A 12149-nucleotide genomic window follows, 5' to 3' on the forward strand; every position below is an offset into this window, starting at 1 on the left:
AAAGCTCCCCTTTCCGTCGCACTAGCCTGTCTTTATATCATCTTACTCCACTATTGTATTAATTAGTCCTGACTCCATCATCGGGGCCACACTCCCATCCGTCCCCTCTACCCTCTCCTCCAATGAAAAAAAAGTTTGAAGTGTCAAAATAGAAAGGAAGAAACAAAAAAAGTTGAGGAAAAACAATTGTGGAAGAAAAAAAAATGGATAAAGAAGCATCAAAAGTAGAATTTACAATAGCTGGCAATGCATAGATAGGGAAGTTAAAAGGACTGTGTGAAAAACTTGGAAAATAAAGAACTTTATATGATAAAATATTTTGGCCACCACAATATAAATAAAAGATTCACACCGCTCAACCTTTTTAACACATAATTCACATTTGAGACAGGAAAATCAATAATAACATCCACACACTCAAGAGAATACATAAACTCCTTAGTAACAATGATAAGGCAAAGGCTTTTAACAACATTCACAAGTGGGGACATATATTCAACTCAAAACTTGGCTAAAGTGATTCAACCTTTAAAACAAGGGAATATTCAACACCAAAATTCATTAAAGACTCTATTAATAAAACAAAAGTAAGATTCTCAACTTTATGTATACACTCAACATTTAAATTAGTATGAGGAGGACATAAAACACTCAACTCAACACTAAACTGAAAATGAGAATTATTAGAGTCATAAATGATCAATGTGTCAGGAGAAGAAAACATTACAAATAAGAAAGAAATACTAAGAACATGAAAATGTGGCTTAGGCCAAAAATTAAAAAAAGGTTGGGAAAGAGTAGAAAGTAAAGAAAATGGCTCAGATGGTAAATTAGAAGATTGACATCTACCTTATGAAATCTCTATTTCATCTCCAAAGCTATTTTTATAATAATCAAGCTCCTTATCATAATGTAGAATCCATTTGAGCTCATAAACATTGTCTTCTCATAAACTTGATCCTTGAACATTCTTTAAGAATCAAACTACAGTATTCATAACTCACCAATCAATGTCATAATCACACTTTACATTAACTAAAGATGGCAAAATACCAAAAACAAAACAAGCAGTTTAATTATGTCTTACAGAGTTGGAGACAGCAACACACCAAGGATGGGTGCATCATTAATATGATCACACCCCCTAAAATTTTGATTCAACGGAGTAATATTAACAGCCTCAAGTGATATATTTCTTGATCAATAACGGTGTGGTATGATAGAAGAAGAAAATGCAATATACTAATTATAGTACTATAGTATATAGACCATCTATTTAGGATTGAATTTGGTTTTGTATATAAGCAAGGGTCTAAACCTTAATTAATATGTTTATTCCTATATCCCGAACACTCATATTGGTGGAATTGAGGGGCACTACAATTTATCCTTGAAAGGTAAAGTTTTTTGGTAATATTTTATTTGGGATTGTGTTTTTTGTTCTTATTTCTTCATTCTCTTTTAGATCTAGATCTATAGTAAATGGTTATTTTTTAATTTTTGGATCATATATTATAAATGGTAATAGATTAATATCATCCAATAAAAGTATAGAGAAACTCTTAATACGTATATATATACATGTATTTAAAAACCTTATAGTAATAGTTTGCTATCAGTAAAAGCAAAATTAGAGCAATATTAAATGATAGCTTAATTGTTGAGAATGTTTTTCTAAGGAGAAATTATTTGGTCAAAAAATTCTAAAAGGATTGGTCATTTATGTTTACTTCACCTTTAACTTGATGGTCATTTACTTATAAAAGATGATAGTTTGAATATAATATAGAAAAACAGTATATTTTTTAAGAAATGTGTTCTTTTTGCTCTTTTTACTATTGAAAATAATGTTCATTTAGTTATAATCTTATTTCAGAAATACTAAATTCATAATTTAGAGTAGCTTTGTTTTTTACTTTTATTTATTATACTAACGTTCTATAAATAATTACAAATATTTTATATTATTTTAATTAAAGTATTTTTCTTCTGAGATTTAAAATCTGGTTATGTGAGTGCATGGACGACCGGAACACAAGTCCACCGACAGCCACATTCCGGTTGGCTTGATATAAATAGTGTCTTTTGAAGAGAATTGAAGAGAAATGGCCTTAGGAAGATGATTATATTCCTGAACTTTTGTTATCAAAGACGCAAGTGATAGTGTAAGCAAACATGCCAGAGGAAACCATAGAACATTATGGGTAGTTGTGAACTTACTGTGGCTGTAGGAAAGAGCAGGCAACTAAACCAAAACTGATTTTCTTGTAAGGATCTTGTTGAAAGAGTCTGGGATAGGCCAGACCTCAAAGTTGTTTTATGTTTTTCTTTTTATGTTTTTTGATAAGTTTTACCATGAATGAAAACACAAGGAATGTTCTTATTGAGCAATACTCGTTGGAGGAATAAATAGAAAAATAACTCACACTTTTCCTCGTCACCTCTTTGTGGGGCTGCATGTCAATGAGAACAATGCGGCGCCATGAGCCGGGACTGACGCTTCCAACGCATCAGAAATCACTCCAATGTTCTTGTTGCTCCAAATATCCATCGCATCACACTCCCATCCATCACTCGACGATCCAGGCTTCGATCTCGTCCCATGGTTTACGAGATTCGCCACCGTGATGGCGATCTTTGCAGCCTTGGAACCAACGTTGAAGAGTCCCACGTAGTACTCTCCTGAGAGCAAGCAAGACAAACAAAGTTATTAGAAATCCAAGGCTTTCTCGCTACGCTTACCATCGCTTCCACGGGCAGACCACACGCGAGAGCTGTAGACTTGAGGATACACCGCCGCGCAGAGGCCAGTACTGCGACTGTGAAGCTTTCCATCCGGTGTAAGCTTCCATTTCTGTTAAAGCAAAGCATTTTTCGTACTTTAGCTTGCGGGAATGGAAGTAAGAAAAGCTCACCTCACTCCCGTGTTTGGGACACGAAGAGAAGCTGCTACTTATCAGAGAACCAAATGCCCGAGGGAGCTTCGCGTATGATTTGAGGCACAAGTTACCAAGCTCGGAGGAGAGATGGACGTGACCAGTTTTCCTACGAGCTTGGGATTAGTATACTGGGATGATTCCTTTCGATTGTTCTTCACCTTGAGTTTGTAGCGTTTGTCCAATCCAAGCAGCCTGTCATCAGCTCGCCGCTGCCATTCCGGAACTTGGGAACGGACCAGCACATTTTTTGGTCGACGAGAGACCACCGAGTCTCGCCAGAATCGCTGCAAGATGATAGGCGTAGAACGGAGGGCACTTCATTGCCAGATACCGCTTCAGCACTGATCTACAGAGCATGAAAACATGAGCAACTTGCATAGCTTAGTATAGTTTTAAAAACTTTTAAAAAACCATACCTCCATGTTTCGAAAGCTGTGGCTGTTGATTCCAAGCATCACAGAGTTTGTGATGAGACTAAGAGTATCTTGGTCGATCTTCCGCAGATCCCCACCATAAATAAGCGGAGACTTGGCCATCGCCCATAGACTCATCTGATATCCAGGAAACGTTACAAAGGAAAGAAGAAGAAAGAAAGAAAAACAACAGCACACATTTGACTAAAAAAACCTGTAGCTTTTCTTCGTCCGGAGTCAAGTTAGAATATCTGTGCGGTCCTCGTCGTACTCCTGGAATATAAAACTCTGAAACAAGATCCAAGAGAAAACATTCAAAACAATACCGGGATCAGTGATCCATCCGATCGGAAGCATGTCCAGATCCGGCCAGGACCGCCCTCCTTCCAATCCGGAAGCACCAATCAAACCGGCAGCTGCGAAGTCCCTACAGGCGCACTACAGGTTAGGGATCTTAGTTGGCAGCACTGAACTTGGAAAGCTACCTTGCAACGTCGAAGTGAAGCTGGAGATCACCCCACGAATCCCAATCATCGCTCGTCACTCTGTACATATTCACAGCGCTCGCCACGCTCTTTCCCATCGAGGGAGTCGCTTTAACTCCTGGCGAGAGTGAATAGACGATGGCACGATTAGTAGCGGAGATGGCCTACGTAAAAATCACGCAAAACCAACTTTGTTAACGTTTCTATGATCCAACACTTTGTTGGAAAGATTCTGGAGGAACTTACAGTTGACACGGCTTGGATCTCGTCCAAGCTAAGATCGTCCACTCCAAAAACGCAGTCGTGCTTTACTGCAAAACTGGAAAACTTCAATCTCGGACAAAGACAACGATAAAAACGCAAAAAAAAAAAAAAAACCAAAGAGCAAAGATAAAACTTACTGAAATGCACTCCCCAGGACGCGTATTGCTGATACAAAGAATCCAAAAACGCCTTGCCACCCACGCTCGAAGTGTCCACGCTCACGAAGCAATCCTTCATCCACGAGCATGGCCTGGACGGCAAAGCGATGTCTCTAGCTCGCCACCCCTTCGACAAAAACAAAAGCAAAGCACCAAAGAGAGGAAACAAAACAAGGAATATCAATGCCAGGACGAAGAAACAAAGGAGTTTTCACCCACCGGTGCACCAAGAACTGGAGTGTTTTGTTGCAAGGCCGCGGTGCTTATCCCTCTCATGACATGAATCCCGAATTTGAGACCCATGGCGTGAACTTTGGCCGCGATGGGGGCGAATCCTTTGCCTCCGGCCGTGGAAGGCCATCTCACAGGATCTGGAACAAGGCGGCCCCATTCATCGATGATATCATACCCTGGAGAGGACATGGATGCCCCCTTTACGTTCTTCCGGAACCACAGAAAATCTACTACCACGTACTGGCAAAGTCCGATCCTCAAGAACAAGAGAGAAAAGGAAGAAAGGAGAAAAGCTTTCCATACCTCGTAGCCAAATTGCTGGAGTGAATCGGCCACTACTTGGGCGTTTGCCAGGAATTCGTCCTCGGAGACAATCCAGGAGAAGGAATCGTAGGAATTCCAGCCGCGCGGTGGAGTGGAAGAGATTGTAGATTGAGCCGAGATCCCGCTCCATAGACTAGAAAATCGCAGGAACAAAAGAGAGACATGTCAGAGATGGCGCACAGGAAATTCCGCAAGAATTTGGCATGCGAGAGGCAATGCAGGCAGATCCTGAGCTCTAGAAAAGAAATCACAAGGATTGGGGAGTGAGCACACATTGCCGAATGTAGCAGGAGGGGGATCAAGACGATCATCGCGGCATCGGCAGCAGCCATCCAAGCGTTTCGCTCGATCCAACCCTATTGAAAACAAAAGAGCACTGCTTATATCTTGGGGAAAGCCCCCATATTCCTCTAACACCTTCAAATTAACATTAGGAGGTAACGTAAACATATTATATTATTATAAATAATATAATATAGTATAGTAAGTTTTTAAGTATAATTTTATTTAAAAGAAACCATAAAAGGAAGCATAAAAGTAAGGAACCATAAAAAAGGGTTTACAAGTTTTCTTTTCTCTGTTGGGATGTTTGCCCCTATAATGAGGTTTGTAAAGTTGAGTAGTTTTCCTATTCTAGAACAATTGCGGCTGGAAGCTAATGTATTTCGCAAAAGCCATGAGAACTGGTGCATTGTTAGTAGCAATGGCACAATTGATCCAACCATTGTTGTTGGGAGATTTGGGTAAGTTTTAAATTTAATTGATTCAGTTGGTACCGAATGGAAGTTCAATATAGAGAAGTGTCAAAGCTTGTGGACATGGATGCATCCTTTAAGGACAATATCTCTGTTGTGAGGAGGGCCAGTGGTGGTGGAACTGTCATTGTGGATAGAGATACTATGTTTGTAACTTTGGTTTGCTCCTCAAGCTTTGTGAAGCCTTTGGCTATGACTTGCTGGGCTTCTAAATTATATACAGATGTATTTAGAGATGTAACAGGCTTTCAGATGGATGGTTTCTTTGGTGAGTAATTTAATTATCTTAATCCTAATGGTATTTGTTTCTTTTATAGATCATGTTAAAGATGGTAAGAAATTTGGAGGCTCGGCAGAAAGGCGTGCATGTAATCGTGGCTTTCTTCATACATCGTTTCTTTGGGATTATAATCCTGCAAATATGAATTATCTAAAATTTCCTCCAAGGGTTCCAGCATATCGGCTTGTAAGTAACTTTGTTTTAGAATTTTGAGTATTTATTCATGCATTGCGTACATCAGAATAGGTCACATGGAGATTTTTTATGCAAAATGAAAGACTTTCTCCCATACAGAAATTTTATGCTGGAAGAGCTGGAAAGAAGTTTGGGGAATTATTTTGTTTTACAACCTAGTACACTTGAAGATTTACAAAACATCGAAAGAGACCCAGAAGATTGTACTGATATTATATCACTTTAGTGTTATATATTTCCAACATTGGACATTACTAATATTAATTTAAAATTTTGATAAAAGGTTTGAATGTTCTTCTATAAAGAAGAAAACCAGAGAATGCCACATGTTGCCATAAAATCAAAGACAAGTGCTGGTGTTGGCATTGACACGCACAATAGAGTACCATTTTGCGATTCATGCGTGTCATCCTTCTGCAGAGATCATAACAAAGGAATCTATACACCCCAAATACAAGTTGGCAGCTGTGTTACTAACAACACTAAGGGCAAACAAATAATCAAAAATTTCTACGAAGCTTTAAATCTTTAATTCCAACCAGAAACTCTTATTAAAATGATCATTTTTATGTTACAACAATGTACTAGCTTAGGTGCTTATCCTTGAGAGAACAGGTCTGTGAGGTTTGGGAGCTGTGCAACGCAAAACTTGTCAAGCTATTTGCCAAAAATTGAATAGAGAATCTTGCCTTTGGGATTGCCCTGCTCGTAAAACTCTCGAAAGAGTCCGATGGCTTCCTCAGCCATGATTCCTCCAACGCAAGGATAAGTCATTCCTCCTGCACTTTCTGGTGCTTCACTAGAAACATGAAAGAAAAAAATTCAACATGGAAAGCAAGAACTATAAGTTCATGACTCAAACCTTGCACAGTGTCCTACTCCATTCGAATGGAGCGATAAGATAGAGCCGCAGCCACCGAATCGATCGTTTTTACAGCCATAGAAAACCTTGCCTATTCCTGAAAAGATCACGAAGAGAAGACGAGAACTTTTCAGAAGAACACAAAGAACAGTAGAAACAACGCGAAGAAAAATGCGTACCAAGCAAAGAAAGAGCAGCGGCACACATGATGCAAGGCTCGCAAGTCACGTAGAGCTCGCATCCGGCGAAGCGTTTGGAGAAATCTTCGTGGCTGGAGCACTCCCAACGAGGAAGGAGCATATCAATGGCTTCCATTTCAGCGTGCCTGGTAGCCTGGAAGAAAGAAAACCTTCGTTCCTGTTTTCCCTGGAAGAAAGGCTACGCTTACATTGCGCGTTTCGTTCGTCCTGTTACTGCCGGAAGCAATCACTCGCCCATTCTCCACAATCACGCATCTAAAACAAAGAAAGAAATCGATCGCGAGAAATTTGCAGTGAAAGATCGTACCCGACAGGAACCTCTAGCCTGTTGAGCGCTTGCCTCGCCTGAGGGACACGATTCGATCGACTCACTCTCCATCAAATTCCATCAACACTACCTGCGCCAGCGCCAAATCCATGAACTCCATATCTCTAGAACCCTAAAATTCCACGCATATTCTAATCTTTAACCTTTAAGGTTACCTTTAAGTTTTAACGCAAGAATTACACTTATCTGTGAATGGAGGAAAAGGCTATCGCTCCTTTCACTTCCCGGCGGTATAGTCGCAGCCTCGAGGATGGAGCGAGTAGCGAAATCCTCTTCTCTATTTTTTTTCGGTTGTCGCGATTATCTCTTCACTCACGCGCTACTGTCCGTGGATGTGCTCAAGGACGTCGAGTTCCAGTTCCAGAGAGCTTGCTCGCCCTCTCCACACCGGCTGTGAACTTCGTGAATCCTCTCGGCTGACTTGCAAATCCCACTGCAAGACCAGTCGAACGACGCGACGCACGCATTCCCTGCCTGTGCCTTCCACTCGCAATCTGGAAGAAAGGAAAGTTCGTTCTAATCTTGTTCCAAGGAGAAGATCTGCGTACCTGGCGGTGTCCCGCAGCACATTGTTCTATCATCGATGTGTTCTACATCCAGGCCGATAAACCAAGCCCCGAGTGAAACGTCCTCATTCGCATACTTGTGCAAAATTGGCCTAGCATAGACAAATCGTAAGGAAACAATACGAAGGAAAGAAAAATAGGAGTTTCTCTTACTCGTTGGCTGAAATGTACGTTGCCAAATCCTTGGAGATTACATACAACTGACCGGTTGCGTGTCTGAAGTAGCGATTTCCTTGCTCTCCAAACTTCCAATACTCTGGTTCGTGGTAGCGGACTCCTCTGATCGAATGCCATTTGTACGTTAGAAATACGAGCCTCAGTAGCTTACTTTTGAGCCAGTACTGGACCAGACTTCATGCAACCGATGTAGATCCGATGTTTCGCTTGTTGCCGGGCTAAATTTGTTGCCAAAGCCCCTGTCAAAGTGAAGAAAGGTAAACAACTTACTATAGTCGCAGGCAATTGTTCACCCACCTAAGTTTACATGAACATCGTCATCTACTTTGACGTAAAAGTCGGCATCCCATTTTGCCACAGCTGTGGAAAAGTAGATTTTGGTTTTGGCAGACAACTCGAGATAGCCTTCAACATGGTCCTACAGAACGAAATTATAAGTAAACGTCTCACCATGGAGCAAATTTACCAGTCTCAAGAAATCGTTATGCTGCGTATTTTCAGCATCAATAGCTCTGTCTAAGATACCTCCAGGAGTTGCACTATCAAGATAGAAAGCATGAACTTCGTTTCAAAAGGTAACGCAGTCATACCTGTGTCCTATGACAAACCGCACGACAATTCCCTTTTCGTCTTCGAGTTCCTTGAGCTTCTCTCCTGTAAAATGACGTATTAGACTTTGGAGACGAGAACGTTTTGTTTACCTCTTGGCATCCACGTTTCGCGAACAGAATCTCTTCGCTTCCTGCTGCTGAATGCCGTGTTTATCCCAACCACAACGAAAGCTTTTTTCCGTTCCTCCGGCAACGCTTTCTCGGCGTTCTTCAGGAACGCAGCCGAAGACTTCTCACGCGATTGGGCATTGAGACCAGACTCCCAAGTTGCAAGCGTTCTGAAAGTTTGCAACGTCACGAAACAGCATATACACAAGCCAAAAACACAAACCCAGGGCGATGATGGTCATCCATGATAATATCATGCTCATGTACATGCTTCTGCGGAAAAGGAGTTAAAAGCGGAGAGGACAAAAGGCAAAGCTTAACTTACATGCTTTTTTTCACAGTCATAGTCATCGTCATCACCATGGTATTGCAATTTCAGCGCTTCTTTTCCCTCCTCCACAAACCACATCCTGCGAGAAAGAAGAAAACTAAAGCCAAAAGTTCCACAAAAAATGAGAAAAAGAGTAAACCTGTTGGTGAAGAGCAGGCCGACGCAAAAACTTAACATGCACAAAACCAGCACCCATCGCGTCGCCAATCCGCCAGCGCCTCTCCCCCGCATTTCTTCCGATCAAGAACCCGGCATTTGGACGAAACCTTACATCCAATGCCGACGAATCGCTGAAATGCCGGCTACAAATCCATAATCTCAGGCCAGAGATCGAGAGATCTAGGAGCGCTACATACCTCCCCAGCGAGTCATAGAGCGCCTTGCGCTCCGAGATGAAGAAGCCCTAAGTCTGCGCAGCAATAGAAAAGTCTCCTCTCTTTCTTCCACGAGCAAAACTAAAGGCCCACTAGCATAAAAAGTAAAATTTCCGCTAAGCAATTCATATTGACGGGGATGGAAAACGTGGCGCCTGATCCAACGGTGGGATGGAGCTCCCTAGCATAAAGCAGGGTAAATCGTCTGCCATGAACTCCACTTGATGTTGCATATTCGTGATAGGGAAAGACTTGTTTTTGTCAATGAAGATGCTTTCTTTGCAAACGACATGTCCCTCACAAATCTTATCATCCAGATGTATAGCCACTTTGCTGAAATGGATTCGGTTGCGGTGTTCCAATTGATCCCCAAGCGCAATGGACTATCTTGCTCGAGGCATTCGCCCAGAATGGGGATTTCGAGGAGGTGCTGGGGATCTTAACAATTTTGCTAAAGCTCAGAAAAAGAACACCAATATGATGCATCCATTGTTGAAGCAATCAATTTACAAAGTCATATGAATATGCAAGAGGGATTGATAGAGATTGGGTTAGACGAGGAGATCATAATCACTCTTGAGATTGAGGAAACAAGATCCATACCAGGTAATATCATTTTAATAAAGTTTCTAATACTAATATTCATTTTTGTTCTTCAGTCTTTAAAATAATTGTGGAGGATTCCTCTTATTATCTGAGAAAGATTGTTGCAATTATTGGGAACCATTCAAATTTAGGCAGTGGGACCTTAATGGATTGCTTTTAAACCTGAAGCTTTTATCTTGCAAATTTGTGGGAATGTTTGCATAGCAAAATTGAGAAAAGTTTCTTTAGCCCCTAGCAAGTGATATTATGGTATATTGACCAAGATATATTTCTCTATTGATCAAGGTGGGGGACATTTGAAACGGCCAAAGATATGGCTTTAGCATATGACATCATGGCTCAATCTATGCATGGTGCCAAAGTGCACACAAATTTTTAGTGCAATGTGCTAGTAAAGATGCGTTAAACCACTTTGATATGTCTCAGCAGAATGAGAGTGATATGGTCTTTTCTAATAGCTATTTATAGAAGGTATTTAGATTTGTGGGCAATATTTATTTTATGTAAAGAAAGTCTTAAACATGAAAATGTTATTCCCACATCTAGATTTTCTATTTTGTATTTATTAAGTTTTCAAATTTATCCCAAATGCTATCTTTTGAGGCTGGATGAAAACTTAAAAAGCAAACTTTCATATAAAGAGGGTGGGTTTCAAATGTATAATAGAGATGGTTAGAAGTATAGTTGACCATTTAAGAGTTAATGGATTATTTATATCCTCTGTCCTTACTTTAGAAATAGCACTATATTTTGCATGCTTATTATTAATATAGCATAAAATATTTATAATAATAACATTTTTAAAACACTAATTAATTAGCTATAGTTCTATATACTTACACCTCATTCCTAGGTTTAAGTAAAGAACCATACCAATGTCTTTGTATATCAGATTGCAAGCAAAGAGTTATACTTAAATTTTTATATACTTAATTTTAAATTGCAAGAAAAAAACTACATTTAAGCCTCTTTGTGAGCAAAGGGTCTTAATATTATGATTTTGGATATTTTAAGATTATTATAATGTTTCTCCATACATCTATTTATTCAATCTTTAATTGTACATTTGGGAGTTTAACTTCATCCCTTTATTCATGTGACTCTTACCTTGAAAAATTATCATCTCTTCCAAGAATATGTGTTTTATTCATCTTGTGGAAGAGCTCTGTTCGATCTTCAAGACATAAGCGCAGAGATCCGTGTGGCCCAAAACTCTAAAACTCATAATTCATTATAGGGTATAAAATCAAAACCATATATAATATAGAAAGAATGGGTAATGAATATCTAAGGTGTTATATTGACCATTTAGGAAATTGAAATATTTGATAAGATTTATAGAAACATAAAAGTTTTATAGTTAAATCAAATCACAAATGCATATAAAACTATAAAGAAAAATATAACTACTCTTCTAAACTACAAGGGAAAATGTATTTTAAATGTTATAATTGACTATATAAATATATATTTTTAAAACTATATAAAATCCCAAACATTTTGCCATAAGAAAAATCATATATAATATTTGATAAAACAGAGTAACATAAAGACACTATACTAAAAACTACTTATCACATTAATACTTAAACCATATAAAAAAGTAACTATTAGAAAACTAAGTAAACCACATGTCAACTGGGGGTTGGACTCCAGTGGAACCAATTTTGTCATGTGATTTTCTCATATGTCCTATTTCTCTTACCAAGTGTTTCATATAGTTAATTTTGAAAAACCACATCATTTGGCATCTTTTAGTACCTTTAAACCTAGAACTCTAAAACTCTAAATGTGGGACAATTTTGTTGTTGTTAGAATCCTTAATTCTCTGAGACCAAATTCTTCTTAAGGCATGCTTGAAACAGTAAGTTCATCTCTTCTTGTTTTCGTTGTCCTTTTTTCTCTCACAAAGAGAGCGGCCACGGTATTGCACTTCTGC

General features: G+C 39.3%; 4 protein-coding genes across 6 annotated transcripts; 1 reads left to right on the forward strand and 3 right to left on the reverse strand.

The window, feature by feature from the left end:
• Positions 1-2362: 2362 nt before the first annotated feature.
• Positions 2363-5201, reverse strand: LOC9659603 (alpha-galactosidase). Its single transcript, XM_002979051.2, has 13 exons — positions 5091-5201; positions 4797-4950; positions 4479-4733; positions 4239-4386; positions 4084-4148; positions 3838-4001; positions 3679-3779; positions 3567-3625; positions 3356-3490; positions 3098-3285; positions 2916-3045; positions 2743-2854; positions 2363-2682 (listed from the first exon to the last, which is right to left on the reverse strand). The coding sequence occupies exons 1-13, from the start codon at positions 5147-5149 to the stop codon at positions 2438-2440; spliced, it is 1815 nt and encodes a 604-aa protein (XP_002979097.1). The 5' UTR covers positions 5150-5201; the 3' UTR covers positions 2363-2437.
• A 434-nt stretch (positions 5202-5635) lies between these two features.
• Positions 5636-6476, forward strand: LOC9660133. The gene is made up of 3 exons (XM_024683931.1): positions 5636-5840; positions 5929-6038; positions 6468-6476. The coding sequence occupies exons 1-3, from the start codon at positions 5636-5638 to the stop codon at positions 6474-6476; spliced, it is 324 nt and encodes a 107-aa protein (XP_024539699.1).
• A 90-nt stretch (positions 6477-6566) lies between these two features.
• On the reverse strand, positions 6567-7565 carry LOC9659604 (tRNA-specific adenosine deaminase 2). The gene is made up of 7 exons (XM_024684009.1): positions 7508-7565; positions 7417-7454; positions 7298-7364; positions 7089-7242; positions 6910-7006; positions 6737-6846; positions 6567-6680 (listed from the first exon to the last, which is right to left on the reverse strand). Exons 1-7 carry the CDS (start codon positions 7535-7537, stop codon positions 6637-6639), a joined length of 540 nt encoding a protein of 179 aa, XP_024539777.1. The 5' UTR covers positions 7538-7565; the 3' UTR covers positions 6567-6636.
• Positions 7566-7569: 4 nt separating this feature from the next.
• Positions 7570-9684, reverse strand: LOC9660134 (probable beta-1,3-galactosyltransferase 2). Of its 3 annotated transcripts, none has more exons than XM_024684007.1 (12): positions 9587-9684; positions 9370-9520; positions 9225-9327; positions 9123-9172; positions 8882-9069; positions 8771-8834; positions 8647-8719; positions 8478-8598; positions 8332-8419; positions 8157-8282; positions 7986-8095; positions 7570-7931 (listed from the first exon to the last, which is right to left on the reverse strand). In XM_024684007.1, exons 2-12 carry the CDS (start codon positions 9459-9461, stop codon positions 7750-7752), a joined length of 1197 nt encoding a protein of 398 aa, XP_024539775.1. In that variant the 5' UTR covers positions 9462-9520; positions 9587-9684; the 3' UTR covers positions 7570-7749. The 3 variants fall into 3 exon arrangements, with proteins under 3 accessions (XP_024539775.1, XP_024539776.1, XP_024539773.1); XM_024684008.1 differs by having other exon boundaries at positions 9225-9309; positions 9370-9532; XM_024684005.1 differs by having other exon boundaries at positions 9370-9532.
• Between the last annotated feature and the right edge of the window lie 2465 nt (positions 9685-12149).

This window comes from Selaginella moellendorffii, unplaced genomic scaffold (assembly GCF_000143415.4).
Source record: "Selaginella moellendorffii unplaced genomic scaffold, v1.0 SELMOscaffold_39, whole genome shotgun sequence".
Taxonomy (NCBI): Eukaryota; Viridiplantae; Streptophyta; class Lycopodiopsida; order Selaginellales; family Selaginellaceae; genus Selaginella; species Selaginella moellendorffii.